Here is a 17,013-nt window from a genome sequence, read left to right on the forward strand (position 1 = left end):
TCTTACTGAATAGAAGGTTGGATGTCTGAAAGGGTTACTTCATATATTGCTTGGTGTTCTTCCAAATAAAGAAGTAGAATCCAAATTGTTTGGATAACACCACAATAAAACAACTAGGAAGGGAACCTAACAATCTATTTAAGAATAAACAACCTTCAAGCAGCAGTTACAAGATTAAGTTGTTACACTCTGCACCATAATTTTCTTGCAAAAAACTGATCAGCTCTCACTTTATTCGTTTCTTCAAACAAAGGTATCATTGGAAAATATTATTGGTCTAAAAAAAAAAAAAGTCCTCTGAGGAATGCCGGTATTTGAAGAAACCAAGACCCTTCTTTGCTGCATGAGTTTAATGCAGATTAAAGAAGAGTTGAAAAAATTTGCTATTGTATAACGTTACAATTTTAAACTGCTACACTGTTATATTATAGTTTAATGCACAAAAAATTTTAATACCACAAAAAAAAACATTTGCAACTGAGCGCCGTTTAAAATAGCTATTGTTTTGTATGTATAGTCTTCTACATTTTTTTTGTTCTTAAAATGGTTTGTTCAGGTCTGAGTTTTCAAGCACTTTTGAGTGGTTTTACCACCAAAAACAATTGCAAAAAATAGGTTACAGTGGACTAAATATTCATTACCCTTCAATTGATAGTTGGTAAATTTCCATGCAGTTTTCTGAACGCTCAGTGGGGTTTAGTGGGGCCCGGAAGCTGTTTGCTGTCCCTGCCATAGGTTTTTAAAAAATTAATATTCTGACTATGTGCTTGTGCCAGATATATGAGAAGGTATTAAAGACTCACAGTCAGCTCAAGGATCAAGCAAGTAGTATTTTCAAAGGAAGTTAACATAATAAAGGAAACCTCTTACAAGGCCGATTTTTTTTTTTATTAGTAGTAATATGTCACAACTAAAACGCTCTTTAGAGGTCTGTGGGTTCCCTATCAGTAACTCTACACAGCACGATCATCCAGCAGAACTGAAATTTCACTTTAATCTGTACACTATATTTCCTGCCATGCCAGGAGCGTGGCCACATGTGACGTCATGACGCTGCACATCAGGCTGGCGGCAGAGATCGTAGACGTAAAGGGCGGAGGAGAAGAAGGGAGACACATAAACAGAACATGGCGGAGGGGGCTGCTGCTGCTGCTCAGGCGAAGGAAAGGCGGAAGGAGCAGCTTCGCCAGTGGGCCCGTTCCTGTACAAACCAGGAGGCGGCGGAGCCTCGCTGGCAGCAGCGCAGGAAGCGTATAGATGAACAGAGAGATGGGGATGCTGGGCGCACTGTACGATTCGAACGGGCGGCGGAGTTCCTGGCTGCCTGTGCTGGAGGAGATCTGCTGGAGGCAGAGGAGATGCTCAGAGGACAGTACGGCAAGGAAATCATTGACAGCACCAACGCTGATGGCATCAGTGCTTTGCACCAGGTGAGCTGACAAGACTGCAGAGTCCAGATGTGACAGGCAGGGTACTTGTGCCCTGTACAGGCAGCACTGCGGTGGTGTTTGCTGGTATTATGCAGACTGTTTCACACATAATGCAGGAAGTGGTGCCCTTGTTTGACACGTATGGTGTATGTGCCCACAGATGCCCAGTGTCAGTAGCGACCTCCCTCGAGGCTCCGCCAGGGGAGGGCTAATACAGACAGTGATACAGGAGGAGAGGACCCTGCCCCGAAGAGCTTACAATCTAGTAGGTGGGGGAATTTCACACACAAAGGATGGGTACCCTTCTCTCCCAGTTTGGTGGCCGAAATAGGAAGTATAGTTACAATGTAAGTGGAGGAATGTTGGCATGTCTCTGTTGACTGGGAATGACAGCAACAGTAGCCAGGTGTGGGGTTGTTCGGTTAGTCAAACTGTGCATTTAATAATCGATAACTAAGCAGCCATTGTTCACATAATATCACAGTTCTAATTGCCTCTTTAGTATTCTCCCCAGAAATTTTGTAAAGCTGGGTGGGAAGAAGCTGTGGACGGGCAACACATGGAACACAAAATTGTTTCCACTTGTTGTTACCATAAGAACCTAGCAACCCATATAATTCTGTTAGCTTTCAACTTCCCCCCTATACAATGGGCCTAATTTAATAAAGCCCTCCAAGACTGGAAAACATACACCATTCCAGATTAGCTGGACTACCCTAGTTCACTGATAAGTTTACTATCTTCTCCGGTCTTGGATAGCTTTAATAAATCAGGCCCAGTCCAATTACAGTTGACATTCAAAAATCCGGCAACCTCCTGACCTGAGGAATGCGGGATTTTCGAAAATTTCAGATTTTTGAAGGTTATACTTACCTCCACACACAGGCCAGCTTTCCTCTCGCAGCCCCCGCGGACATCTGGCACAGTTTCTGGGAAGCAGGCAGCAGGGACGTCTGAATGTGTATTTACTGTAGCAAGCAGACCTAACAGCTGTTTCTGGAGAGCGGCGCCATCAAAACATAATTGGCCAAACAGTATACTACAGTCCCTGTATTAAAAAAAGCGTTTTGAAATTCATGCCGGAAAACTGATGGAACTGGATTATCGAAGGACAGATTTTCGATTGTCAACTGTATCTATTGCCCACTCTCTTAGCATTTCCTGTTTTTCCATTGTCTTTGTGTTATGCCCCAACTGTGCTGCCCCTGTATTATGACCTAACTAAAAGTGCTGGGTGTTGTGCCTGGCTAAAAGGAGCTGGGGGAGAACACTGCTTTGTCAGGTTTTTAATGTTGTCCATGTCCCTCCTAAAGAGATACACGTGTAGTGATCATTTCTAAAGCTAAGCCAAATAAACACTAATAACATATGCAGCTGTCAGTGAGTATTGATCCTTTTTATGCAACAATACATTGATGTGCCTATTCACAAATATGCAATTAATTTAAATCAGTTGAGATAAATGTCAGGAAGTGTTTAATGTGAATCATCATCATGTGAACCCCTAGATTGTAAGCTCCTCTGGGCAGGGTCCTCTCCTCCTCCTGTGTCACTGTCTGTACCTGCCTGTCATTTGCTACCCCTATTCAATGTACAGTGCTGCGTAATAAGTTGGAGCTTTTTAAATCTTCTTTAAAAATAATAATAATTTAATCTATTTTGTGTTGGATGTTGGTTTGTATCATAACACATGCGTTCTGCATAAAAAACTTTTAGGTGTTCCTGCTGTTATCTGTCTTACTTTTAAAACTTCATGTGTAACCAAGAGTTTCCTTTATAAATTTACACAGACTAATCTCAATGATCAATAGAGCTGCAGAAAGTACCCCCCTTGTGCACACACAAGCATCTAAAACAGAAACTTTTGCTTAATAAGAAGCAATCGGTGGCTCTCCTTAAAATGCGTTTTAGGTTGATTTTTCTATGTAAACTGAGGAGGACTTTTTTTTTAAAGTTGCATTCCCATGGTGGACTTTCCTTTCTTTTTTTCCTTAAACAAAAACCATGGGTATTCTTGTTGACCATGCTACTAGAGTTCTAATTCTTTCAAGAATCTAATAACCAAGAAACTGCAATTATTTCTAGAATTATCCCTTTGGTATATGTGGATTAGTTTATTCATCTAGTTTTAACTTTGGCTCTGGTGTCTGACAGCTCCAGACTTTTGCATTTAGATCTGATCAAGCAAATGCACCACAGCATCACCTCAAGTGGATGAAGATGATGATACACTTAAATGGCTTGGACATTGTAACACTAGATGTCAATCATCTAATGTCTGCTCGTTTCAGGGGGTTCTTTGGCTCAAATGGTAAAATATGAAGGCACAAAATGCCTCTTTGCAGCCAAAGTCTGAAAAGATTATTGTCTCCACAGAATGTAAATGTAAAAATGAGTCTACTAAGAGGGTGGACATTAAAAAGTTAGAACAATGTATACGGGGGGCTGATTTATATTTACAAATTATTGGTAGTTACTGGATTCCTATGGCAACAACTGGGAACACCAGATTTTTCATTGGCAGCTCACAAATGTAGAATGTACTTTTGTTTACCTTTACATTTAAGGAGACAGTAGGTGTGTTGGCAAAGTGCCTTGGTGTGCCTTTGGAACAAATTACTCCACAGTGCATAAAATGCTTGTTTATAAAGAACAAGTAGATTTCCTTCAGCAAGTTTTTAAGAACAATATGCCTAATCCCTATGAAACATATACTTTTTTTTTATTATTAAAGACCGGACTTTTAGAGGTCACACATTTTGATCATATCTTAGAATTTTTCTTGACATAATTTATTCTAAATTTACATTGTGAATAAAAACACTTAAAACAAGCGCATCATCACATTACGTTAAATCTCTCTGCATTGTATAGTTTTTCTTTGACGTGTTTTGTATAAACAATCCACTTCTTCAGGAGAAGAATTGACAGCTGCGAATCAGTAAATCTCCATACTCACCACAAAAGATGTATAAATATGCCATCAATATGTTTTAAATGTATCTTGCATCTAATGCCAAAAAACATACCAACAAAATCCAGTGCCTATATACATAAAAATGTATCATTATTGCCCATTTTTTTCATAAATATAGTACTAATTGACAACCTTCATTAAAACCAGTTACGCAGTCATAATCCAATAATACCTTCATAAATAACCCCCAATTACATTGAACTAGAAACAGTCACAAACTAAAAACCTTTATCAATTCAATTAATGAATACCATGTTAATCCATTTTAACAACATGAAAAAACACTTCATGCCACGATGCCATGAAGAAAATAGGAGCCTATCGGTATAAACATGATCGCCACAACAATATAAATGATTTTTTCAAATAAAATAAAAAACAAAACATGGTCATAATGCCCCACATGTTACCAATGATCCATAAGGAATACCTTTGTTATCCAAACCTCACTAAACACCTTTTAGTTATATTTTATTACCCCACATATTCAGCAACCACTTAACCGCTCTATTATAAATAAATGATTACATTACTCACCAATACTAAAAGTCTCTGCTTGTTGTCTTTCAATGTGGATGTCCTACGAACAAATGGCCACCACACTCACACACACTGTGTAATTGCAGCTCAAGTTCTCCCAGCTGCTCCTTCTTTCACCAAACTGGTGCCTAATAACCTTAGTAGAAGGGTTATGTCTACCAATATTTCATGTGACTGTATTTAGGTGGTCATATACTTCCCCATAACCAAAGGCACTAATCTTTTTTGGTTTGTCTAATCAAAAATTACAGTTGCACTTAAAATGAATAGGCCCCATACACCACTTTAAAATGTCTTTTTTTTAATTGTAGAATAAATACAATTTTTTAGCTTTTTAATATTGGCTCTTGTTTCCATGGTTTCTGTGTTTGATATCACTTTAAATGTATTTGGTCTTCTTTTAATTTTTTTTATTAAAGCTTAACTTAAATCTTAATAATAAATTTTTTTTTTTTTTTTTTACATCTTCTGATGGTGAAATGGGCAATGTTCACACTGGCATGAGGTTTCAGTGCGGTTACTACTTCCTCGCGCCAGTGGAACTCTGACTTCTAATTTGCATCCGCAACCAGGACAGTGTAAACTTGTGGTGTGGGTTCTAAACCAACAGTGAAACTCTTTGACAGTTTTCGATAATTATGCATTTGTGAATGGAGGTGGGGTTCTTTGGCAAAGGAGGGGGATCATGATTGAACTATTGGGTCAAAATGATGACCAAACAACCATAGGCATTTTTAGAAGGAATTCAGCATATATTTTCTTTAAGAAAACCTTCACATGGCTTAGGCTACGTACACACATTAGATGATTTCTTGTCTGATCACCTCAGGGCTCATGTCAGATGAGAATCTGGCGTGTGTACAGCGTTCGTTGTGCAGACGACCATCCTGGCAGATTCGCGGACGAGCAACGATCGTAATGAAAGTGAAGGGGACAGAGAGCAGCGAGGTACCGCTCTGTCATTCTCCTCCTCCCCTCTCTTTGGAGCAGAAAGGTGCTGTATGTTGTCCATGTATCATGCAGTCTTTTGACGTTGAAAAGGATTGTGAAAGATTGTTTCCAACAATTATTGCATGTGTGTACCCAGCCATATTTTATTGGAACAGTCAGTTATCCTACTAGTGTTATCTTTTGGTGTGTGCGGCTTTTTTTTTTTTTTTAATAGACGGACGACTTTTTGTAAAAAATTCCTTCTCTCCCATGCTTTGTATCCCGCTTACATAGAAGGCAATGTGTTGCTGAATATACCATAAAGTGATTAGTGGAATCATTCAGAAATGCTGCAGGAATGTGCTGTTATACTGATTATGCAGGTTCATACTGATTAAGGATACTAATGGATAAACTACTGCTGTGCAAAGGCCAGGAAGAACTTGTTGTAACATGGCAATAATCCTAATCCTAACTTCACCGGGAACTAGACCAAATTTTAGGCCATTTAGGTTCTGCCACAAAAAGTATCCCCCCACATCTTTATAGGTCTTGCTTTGTGAATGAAGCAGTTATGCTGGAACACAAAAAGGCCTTCTCTGCACTGATAGAAGTGCACTATTATCTAAAATATTTGTTCATTTTTGCAATAACACCTTTCACTGTAAACTACCCCACTTAAAGAAATTGTGTATCAACTTACCTTTGTTGCAGGTGTGATTGTCCTTTGTTCAAACCTTTTTTGTTTAGTGTATTGGTTGAGCCAATTTTACTAGGCTGTGTTTTATTTAAGGGCAGGGGTTCTCTGTCTGTTTTTACTTTCCATTTATGTGCACTGCAGTTTCCCCAACATAAAATTTGTTTAAAAAGTGACATCTGTTGTTCACTTTTGAGTTGGGGAAAATAAAATATGTTTTCCCTAACTACTGTTAGAAATACCTTGTTGTGTTATTTATTCGAGCAGCATTCATGTTGTTCTATCCCTTTACTGATTTATACAATTCTTTTTTTTTATTTATAGTTTACCCCTAAAACCATAGGGTTTTTTTGGACAATCCACTTCAATATTAGCTCAGAGTGAGCTGGCTGCTGTGCTGGGGTCACCATATTCTTTGGATTTTTACATTTGGAGGATTAGAACAGTTTTCTGTGACACTACAATATACTGTCCCATGTCTGAATTGGTATGAAAACTGGCAATTAGAATTTAAAATTTAATTAAGTAAGTTTGCTTGGATGGTATGCTTTGATGTGATTTTTTTGTAATCCTCATTATTGTTAGTTTCATCTGTTGCTGCAATGTTTTTGTGCCTGGTTTGTAATGCCAGTTTCTGTTTAACAATTCTTCAGCAATGTGTCGTCATTTTTTCCACAAGTATTGAGTACAAATGTCTGCATGGTTTCCACACCAAACTCCTACTTGACTCCCCTCGTTGCCTTTGTCCGATTGTCACATATTGGTATTTGAATGTATTATGTACATAGTCCTTTTCTGAATAAATTGTCATGGTTTTTGTTTTATTTTTTTTTTTTAATAGTCTGACATTTTCACTCATGTTGATTTGCCCCCACACAACTCATCTGATCATTAGTTATAAGTTTGTTGTCATTGTGCTGTGCTGCCTGATCTTAGCCCCATTTTATACAAGCACACTTCTACTTGCTGTTCTAACTGGTTGTCAATTAGTTGTCCAGCTGAGTTGCATACTCATTCTAACACACCTGATGGTAATGGAAGAAGGTCCAAACATTTTCTTGCTTTTCCATGCGTTCAAGATGTTTCTGCAGGTTTGAATGGGATTTTAGATACTGACCTACTCACCCTCAGCTTGGTAGTGGAAGCACATAAAGGTGGATTCCTTCTTTTAACCAGAAGCAGTATCATCCATGAATGTTTCTTGAAGCCAAGTCCATGATATCAGAAATCATAGGAACAAATAAGCAATCTTTTCAATGTCAAGCAATATGGTCCAAAAACCCTCTTTGCCTATTTCTTCTTATAATTTCTCTTTTCTATGTATATGTACACACATCTAAATACATGCATACATGTTTTGTTTTATGTGCACGTCTATACATATATGAGTGCATTGAACAAGCAATATACACAAAAAAAAATACAAACTTACCTGAATGAGGACTGTGCAAAAGTGCATTTTTCAACTTCAATAAAACAGTTCAGACGCACATAGTGTGTCCGCCGTGGTGCACTATGAGCTACACACTCCTGAAGTTTGGTGGACAGCTATGCGCATCAAACAACTGAGTTTTAACAAGACAATTGTGCTGTTTTTAGTCTTATAATATTAATAACTCAGAGAAAGGAACAGCTTAAAAACAATCACAATTGTCTCTTTAAACTGTGTGTCCTGGGAGATTGGAAAGGAGGATCACACAAAGGAAATCACAACAAACCCCCAAAAAACAAACAGCATTTTACAAACAGCTTTATTCAAATGAAACATTTGCTTAAAGGCCACAATAAAATAAATGTAAAAACGCATCAAAACAACGAAAAAACACATAACTAATTTTACATTAAATGGCAAAAAAATTAGAAAAAAAACACATGTAAACCCACACTTCCATGTAAAGCCAAAATAGTTCAAAAATGGCCCAACAAGTATTGGAAAACTGGATTAGAAAATATTTATGCAGGACAAACATTGAAAAGTGGTAATAAAGGCAGAATTTTGCAATCAAACAATATGGCCACAAACCCAATAACATAGCTTTAACATTGACTTCAAAATTGCAAAATGGACATTAAAACATTCAAAGTTAACAAAAAGTAAAGAAGCTATTGTGCTAAAGGATAAGCAAAGTATCAAATGCAGCAACATAGAATAATTAGGATAACACACAAAACAGCCCCTCCAAGAAAAGAAAAAGGAAAAAGCAAGGTAAACACCCTTATATATGCTCAAATTTAAGCGATAGGTGATAGAAATTCACTTGCAATTGGCACTTGGGCAGTCTTTTTTTTTTTTTTTTTTTTTTTGCAATTAGACATTTCCTAATCATTGATATGATCCCTTAGATTTGTACACCAGTAAACAGATATTCCATTAATTAAAAAAAAATATATATGTGTGTGTGTGTGTGTGTGTGTATATATATATATATATATATATATATATATATATATATATATATATATATATATAATATATATATATATATTACATATACATACACACACATAAACATTAACTCTTGCATAACAGGAAAGAAATAAGTCATTTTAAAATATGCTTTTTTTATTAGTGCATATAGATGTTTTAAACATTTGAACAGCAGAAACATTTTTTTTAGGGCTAAGGGTAATATGTGTGCCATTAGAAAAAATGCTTTTTTTAGGGGATGGGCGGCTCCAGCAGCGTGATCATTTCGGTTACTAACTTCCACGCGAATATGCTAACGCCTGAAATTTAGTTGATAAATTGATCGAAGGCTTCAGATTTTGGATTGCGAATATGAATGCGCAAGCTTCCCATTTTGCTTGCTGAATCGCCCTCATGGTCTCTACTGAAATATAGGGATGCTGGGAAATGTAATCCAACATCCTATTTTTCTTGCTACATTGGGAGCTATGTGGTCATAGTTTGCTACACATTGAAGTTATAAATTAGAGGAAATGCAGTTATCAGGCACATTTGCAAAATACCTGGTAATCCTGGCAGAAATTAGAGCTTCTAACTTCCAGTGGGGAGCAAACCACACTAGCACTGCTGCACTGTACTAGTGATATGTGTTCTGTATCTGTAACACATACTACAGCTCCTCTAGGGCTGCGGGAGTAATCAGGGGAGCAAAGCTGTCTGCATGGCAGAGCTCTCCTGATTGCTCTGCTCCCTGATTGGCTGAGGAAAAGGAAATCCTGTTGATGCCAATCATGGAGCACTAGAGATGAATAGGCACAAGTCTCCCCATTAAAGTATAGTGCTGAATGGCTGAGAAACATAAAACCCCTAGTGCCTGGGGATCCCTCACTGTCCCGAGGAGTCCGATGGCTGTGCTCATGTCATGATTGCAGCCATGGGAATCATCCTGTCTTTGGCATAGCCTGTACTCATTCCCTGAAAGGGTTAAAAGTAACACTTTTTTATAAACGCTTATGTAAACGCGTCATAGGCGTTTATACCAGTTTTTAGCATTTAGTTCAAGTTAAGTTAGTTCAAGTTAAGCTTTAAAATGCTTGTAAAAGTGCATAAAAAATGCATATAAACGTTGTAGGAACGTGTAGGAGACCCAGCCTAAAAAAATCAGGAACAGGAACTTTACCAGTTTAAAAATATGAACCACATTCTTTGGTCGTTTTAAAACAAAAACAAAGCTTAACTACATGAACAAAAACAAAAGCTGGAAAACCTAAAACAGTTTATATATTCAACTTGGAATATAGTTGTAGAGTTGAATAGCTGTTAAATGCAATCCAAAACTAACTCAATGTAGTGTTGTTCAAAGAAACAGAATTGCTTCTGCTAGATCCTCTTTCAAAGCAGCTCCTAAAACAGACATTAATTGCTGTTACAGTTCTAGCCACATCACTAATAATCTCGGGATAAACAAGAAAGGCATCTTCCACAGTCAGTTTCAATGAGAGATCATACTTTTCTACTTCTATTAATTCTTTAAAAAAAACTCGTGCTGGAATCTTTTTTTTTTTTGCACATTTTCAGGTTGTTTATCTTTCACACATATGCAACGTCGCTTTACTGTTGAAAGTTCCATTTTGTCCAAGTAGGAATCGGTCAATTCAATTCTTCATTTGAAAAGGATGATCCTAGGTTACCAGTGCTTATAGCTTCATCAAGTGGTGGATTTCAGGGAGTAATCCCTTCATGCGAAGTGCTATATCATAGAGGGACTTTTTTTGCAGTATCAGTCTGGTCATAGCTCAACAAAATTCGGCTCATTGGATCAACATAAATAGCAGCTAACACGATTTCATTATCTAGTTAGAGATTCTCTTTTCTTCATTGAAGATACAATGCCATCAACTATTAACACTCCACTTTTGTTCAGGCAATATATCAAGCTCTTCCATTTCAAGAAGAATTTACCAGGTGTTAAATCTTCAGATTGCAAACTCTTGGTGACAGTAAAGGGGTTAGAAAGTAGACTTTCCAGAGCTTTTACTTGTGTCCACTGGCTTTTTCAGTTGTTAAAACATTTTTATAGTCCAGTTCTTCAAGAAAGTCTTTTAGTTCAAGCAAAAGCTTCACCATCAAATAGGTGCTTTCCCAGTGTGTTGTTTGATCCAAAATGGCTCCTTTTCCTGCACGTATTATCAAAATGGCATCTGTTTTAGGGGCCCTGGCCTCAACAGGTCCATGCCTCAGTTTGCCAATTAAAGTAGCTGCATGACAATCTTTCAATTCATCCCTTATTACAAGTTGCAGAGTATGAACAGCACAATGCATATGTTTAATAGTAGTACACTTAGATGCTTCTTCATTAATGCTATCCAAAATGTCACTATTCTGTTCACTTTCACTTTCTCCAATACTTGCAGAACTGTCTTTCTCTAATATCTGTCTGTCACTTTCTTCATCTACTTTTTTCATTTTCTAAATTGTGCTCAACATATTAGAAGCATTATCTGTCACAATACATAACACAACAATCTTCTAGAACATCCTCCACTAACTTCTGAAGACTGGTGTGATGTGTCTGGGTATCCTTTACTCCTAAGGTTCATGTTATTTTATTATTTTAATCAACAAATCTAATATTAATAGCAAAGTAATTGTCTCTGTGATGTGTGCATGCATCCATTTTTAAAAAGACAACATGTACCTTCAGACTTTTTGGTAGTTCTTCCTTTTTACATTTGGCCTCTTCAATTATAAGTTTCCTTTTACTTTCTCTTTCCAGAGAAGAACCAAGTTTTTTTTTTGTCATTTCGACATTAAGGCCTAAAAACGGCTGGCTGTGAAAAGGATAGTGGTACACTATTTTTTACTACCATTTCAATAATGTGGTTTTTGAATTTTCCTGGTGTCATTGTTATGGTAACTTTGTCAGAAATATAGAATCTTCTTAGTTGTGTTTTGGTCTCCAGTAGATTTCTGAACATTTTTTATCCCAGAAGTAGATGGAATATTTTCATTGATATCTTTCTCATTCACAACTTCTAACACTTTAGGATAAAAACACTGCAAGTGTCTTTTCAATTTTGATGCTCTTGTAGGTGCATTTTTGTTAGACCCACTGAAACTGCTGATTTTTGCATCACATTGTTTTTCACCATCATCTTCAGGAATACATTGGCGCACACATAATGTTCCATCACTTGATAATGTAAAGTCCTCATAAACAGCAGACTTTATCATGTTTGTTGACAAACTTTTTGCCATTGTTAATGGGGTGCCGCTTTCACTAAAATATAAATATAAAATATGGTATACTAACTAGCATATTCTTTGAATTAAATACTACAATATACATAGCCCTGCACTATTGCAAACATACATACATACATACATACAACATGACACTATACACTCAAGTAGGCTATAGCCCTGCACTAAACATAGACATAATTTGTCCTATACAGAAAAACATGCACACAATATGCACAGTCATACATTCCTGCACCATACACACAAACATACACATAGCCCTGCAGTTTTATCAAGGAACATGCACATAGGCTTCAATCATAGTACACACAAGCAGCCATGCAGTTTTAAAATAAACATGAACACTTACATGAACACTTCCTCTGGACCAACTATGTTTTATAGGGTTTTGTATCTGGGATGGGTTTTTATTCCCTAGTGGTTGAACTTGATGGACTGATGTCTTTTTTCAACCTAACCTACTGTGTAACAGTTGTTCCTCCAAGTTCTTCTAAGCTGTGTTAGCAGACAGAGGAAGTTGAGCAGATGCTGCTGCCTTTATCTTTGTTTGCTGATTTTCTGCTGAAAACAGGGCAGTGGGAGGCTCCAGGCCAGGCATGGGCAAACTATGGCCCAATGAGGATGTTTCTCTGGCCCTTCAGGTGTTTTGTGGCTCTGGCCAGTGCCGCCCCGAGCAGGGTCAGGGGAAGAACCCCGCCCGGGGGGGTGCTCAGAACCTGTGATGGGGGAGTGGGCGGTCTGTGTCACTGCACACAACCCCGCTCACTCTCCCATCACAGGCTCAGATCTGCAATGGGATTATTTTGTTGTATAAATTATAAAGAAAACAGCAGAAATCTAAGCATTTACTAAGGTGATGTCATAACTCCTATCCAATTTCTTTGAAAAGGTTTAGTTAGAGGACTTGCTGCAAAAATAGGAGTCATACATTGTGGTTTTGTGGGGTAAAATTGCACTCAGCATGTAGAGAACAGGAGAAATGTTGACAAGTAAATTACGTTTTTTTTTTTTGTCAGAAAAAAAAAGAACGGAAAAGGGACATAAAAAATACAAAAAGAAATAACAATAAGTATCCCATCATTTATGACTTTTTACAGCATGCATTTCCGATATTGCAACCAAATTTTCTATCTTCTAACAAAATTATCGTATTGGTTATGTATACGTATACGTTTTTCCCATCAAACATTGTATATTTAAATCTTGTATCACTTCTGTAATTTCAGGAATGTGGGAACTTTTCCATTTTCTGTGAGTGCAAATTTGGCACTCAGGAGAACATGTACTAAGACTGTTTTGACATCTATAGAAAAGGTTTCCAGGTAAACATGTAATAATGCTATCGCTGGTTTAGGTATAAGGGGTGTACCCACAATATCAGACATTAGACCAAAAACTTTAGTCCTGAACGGTTGAATAGATTTACAGTACCATAATAAGTGGTATAGTGTACCTACGGTGCCGCATTTCCTCCAACTTTTATTAGAGTGTCAGGCAGACATATAGGACAATTTGAGCGGTGTAAGATACCATTGGTTAACGACTTGTTGAAAGAGGTCCAGATGATCTGCACATTTAGTAGAACTACAAGTCATTACCATGGCAGCAGACCATTGTGCTGAAGATATGTGGGTTTCCAGCCCTCATTCCCACTTCTGCATAAACTGCGTTTCACAAAACACAGTGCTTTGGTTTAAATACCTGTAAAACACTGTGATCCCTTTCCTACCAAAACATGCATTGTCCAAATAGGAATATATTGAACTATCTATAGAGAGTCTGTAAAACATCGGATATAACTTCAAACATTGTCAAAATTCTAAGATAGGTAAAATATTCGGTTGTCCGAATACCATATATGTTTTGTAACGATTGAAACGATTTGATAGAATGGAAAAAGTACAAATCTTTGATCTTTCTTAACCCTCCATCCAGCCATTTAGATAGTTGTAGATGGGGTATAAATAATTCCAGAACTAAGATCTCTGGTGATTTGAATATTGGTGTTGATTTGTGAAGTACATATTTTGGTAAGATGCCAAATTTGCACCAAACTTTGCATAGTAGGAAAAGAGAAGTCAGGTACAGGTAAACCCAATTTCATTGCTATAAGCAAATGTTGGGGGCTGACATTATGGAAAGCTTTGAATTCTATATCCACCCATCTTTTGTCACCCGGACCCTGCCACCAGTACACAAGTTGGGAAAGTATTGCCACATGATAATAATGGCGAACGTCCGGCTGGCTCATTCCTCCTAATTTTTTATGCTCGCACATAATTGACATACGACATCTAGGTTTTTTATTACACCAAATATACGCTGAGATAAATTTTTGCACAGCCGTAAAAAATTTGGAGGAAATGGGAATAGAGACCGTCCTAAATTTATATAAAAGCTTGGGAAGAACTAGCATTTTTAATGCAGCTATTCTACCCGATATAGAGAGGTCTCCCTTATTCAGTTTGCCCAATTCTGCTGGGAGAGATCGCAAAAAAAGGTCTATAGTTAAAATCGTAAAGAGCTGCTGTTGAGTTTGGTAACAAAATCCCCAAAAATGGGATTGCAGAAGATTCCCAGCAAAAGGGAAACCTTGCTTTCAGACAGTTAACACTTATTTGTGACATTTGTAGTGGCATTACCTGAGATTTAGACATATTACGTTTAAATTATGAAACTGTGCTATATTGTAATAGTACATTTTGTACAGTTATTAAAGATCTATATGGGTTAGGTAACATAAGAATCATATCGTCTGCAAACAGGCTTATCTTATGCACCGAAACATAAACAGAAATGCCATGAATACGCGGGTCCGATCGGATACGTTCTGCCAAGGGTTCTACCAATAGAGTAAATATTATAGGTGACAGTGGACATCCTTGACGAGTTCCGTTTGTGATCGGAAAAAAAGATGATAAAGCCCCTGTTGTGAAAACCCTGGCACTTGGACCAGTATTTAGAGCCAGTATAGCTCTGCTTATTCACCCGACCATTCCAAATTTCTCCAGTACTGCAGCTAAATGGCCCCAATGCACTCTATCAAACACCTTCTCTGCGTCCAAAGAGAACAGCAGAGAAGGACGTTTCTGGAGTTCCACATATTTAATGATATTAATTAGGAGTCTAGTACCGTCCAACGCCTGTCTGCTCTTCACAAAGCCCATCTGATCAGGAATATTTAGGGAAGACATAATTTTAGAGAGTCTGAGCGCAATTAGTTTGGCATAAATCTTGACGTCTGTGTTTAATAATGAGATAGGCCTATATTGATTGGTTTGAGTAGGATCCTTACCCTGTTTCGGCAGAGTGACGATCAGCGCCTGTAACATTTCACTAGGAAACGTACCAGCCGAAACAGCTGCATCAAACACAGTCACCAAGAAAGGAGAAATACAATGCTTAAATACTTTTATAGTATTCGTTGGAATATCCATCTATACTTGGCGATTTGTGGTTAGGGAGACACTCGATACCATTAACAATTTTGGATACCGAGAGGTGTTGAAAGGGCTGAAATAGATTCCAATTGGTCACCTGATAACACGGGTAACAAAACAGAATCTAAAAAAGCAGATGTCAATTGAGGTGTAGGTTGTGGCGTAATACTATCCATATGCAAATTATATAATGTATGATAGTTGCGGAAAGCCTCCGCAATATCATATGGGCTATGGCAACCTTTACCGGTTGTAGGATCTACAATGTGAGATATATGTGATCTTATACGTTGGGATTTCAATTTCTGCGCTAAAACAGCGCCCGCTCTATTACCCAAAACATAGTGTTGAGCTTTCAATTTTTTTAACTTGCAGATCATACTTGTACAGGAGAAGAGACCGCAAAAGCGGTCAATCCTTCTGTAGTTGTGCCATAACCTGGGAAGAAGGAGCTCGCTTATTCTTTTCCTCATTTTCCCTGATAGACCGGGGTACTTTATTAAGTTGTTGCATCCTTTGTTTCTTTTCAAAGGCACCCAATTTAATGAAGACTCCTCGCATATAAGCTTTCTGGGCATTCTACAAACTAAAAGGACTAACTTCTGTGGTGTTATTCACAGAAAAATAGAACTTTAATGCACAAGCAATTTGATCCTGTATTTTAGGATTGTTAAGGCGAAAGGTGTTAAGCCACCACATTCTCTCAGGTGATTTACATTGGTTATCTATATCACTATTAATCTGTGCATGATCAGACCATGTTATCGTACCAATCTTAGAAAAGGATATGTTTGGTAAAAAATGAAAATTTGTAAGAAAAAAATCAATCCTGGAGTAGGTGAGGTGTGATGATGAGAAATAGTCCCGCTCGGAACCATGTTTTTTTTTTTTTTTTTTAATAAATTTAAAAATAGTATTGGCAAAAGATCTGAATTACTTTCCACAAAACTAATTTTGTTCAAGCTAAAACATTACTGACCAGTCCTGAACTTGATGACCATGGGGTTTTTAGGGTCCACACCATTGACAATGGAGCAGGGGAATTCCGATTCCTTTTGGAGTACATGTTCACTAAGACCAGATGACTGAAGAAAGGAAAACAAATAGCTGAAAAGGAAGGTGGAGGACATGAAGCACAAATTGGTTAAAGATGACTTGACAATGCTTGTAGTCCATCAGACAGGAACTGAGGTGGGCCCAAGGATGCCTATTAAAACTTTTATTGAATAATATGTGTGCAGGAATATGGTACTAGTCGCTTGACAGGGAGCCATTCTTTAAAAAAAAAAAAAAAAAGAATAAAAGGAAAAATATAAAGGCTTTTGTCT

General features: G+C 37.5%; 1 protein-coding gene across 12 annotated transcripts in view; it reads left to right on the plus strand.

The window, feature by feature from the left end:
* The first annotated feature begins 1,084 nt into the window (after window positions 1–1,084).
* The window catches only part of PPP1R12C (protein phosphatase 1 regulatory subunit 12C), an 80,131-nt gene continuing 64,202 nt past the window's right edge, over window positions 1,085–17,013 (plus strand). For 4 of the 12 annotated variants that reach the window (XM_072426302.1, XM_072426304.1, XM_072426305.1 and 1 more), the window contains exon 1: window positions 1,088–1,430. In XM_072426302.1, the coding sequence (XP_072282403.1) occupies window positions 1,128–1,430 (303 nt within the window). In that variant the 5' untranslated portion in view covers window positions 1,088–1,127. Of the gene's footprint in view, window positions 1,431–13,471; window positions 13,568–17,013 lie in introns of all 12 variants that reach the window. The other 8 variants (XM_072426296.1, XM_072426299.1, XM_072426301.1 and 5 more) reach the window with 5 other exon arrangements.

The sequence above is a fragment of the Pyxicephalus adspersus genome, chromosome 11 (genome assembly GCF_032062135.1).
Source record: "Pyxicephalus adspersus chromosome 11, UCB_Pads_2.0, whole genome shotgun sequence".
Taxonomy (NCBI): domain Eukaryota; kingdom Metazoa; phylum Chordata; class Amphibia; order Anura; family Pyxicephalidae; genus Pyxicephalus; species Pyxicephalus adspersus.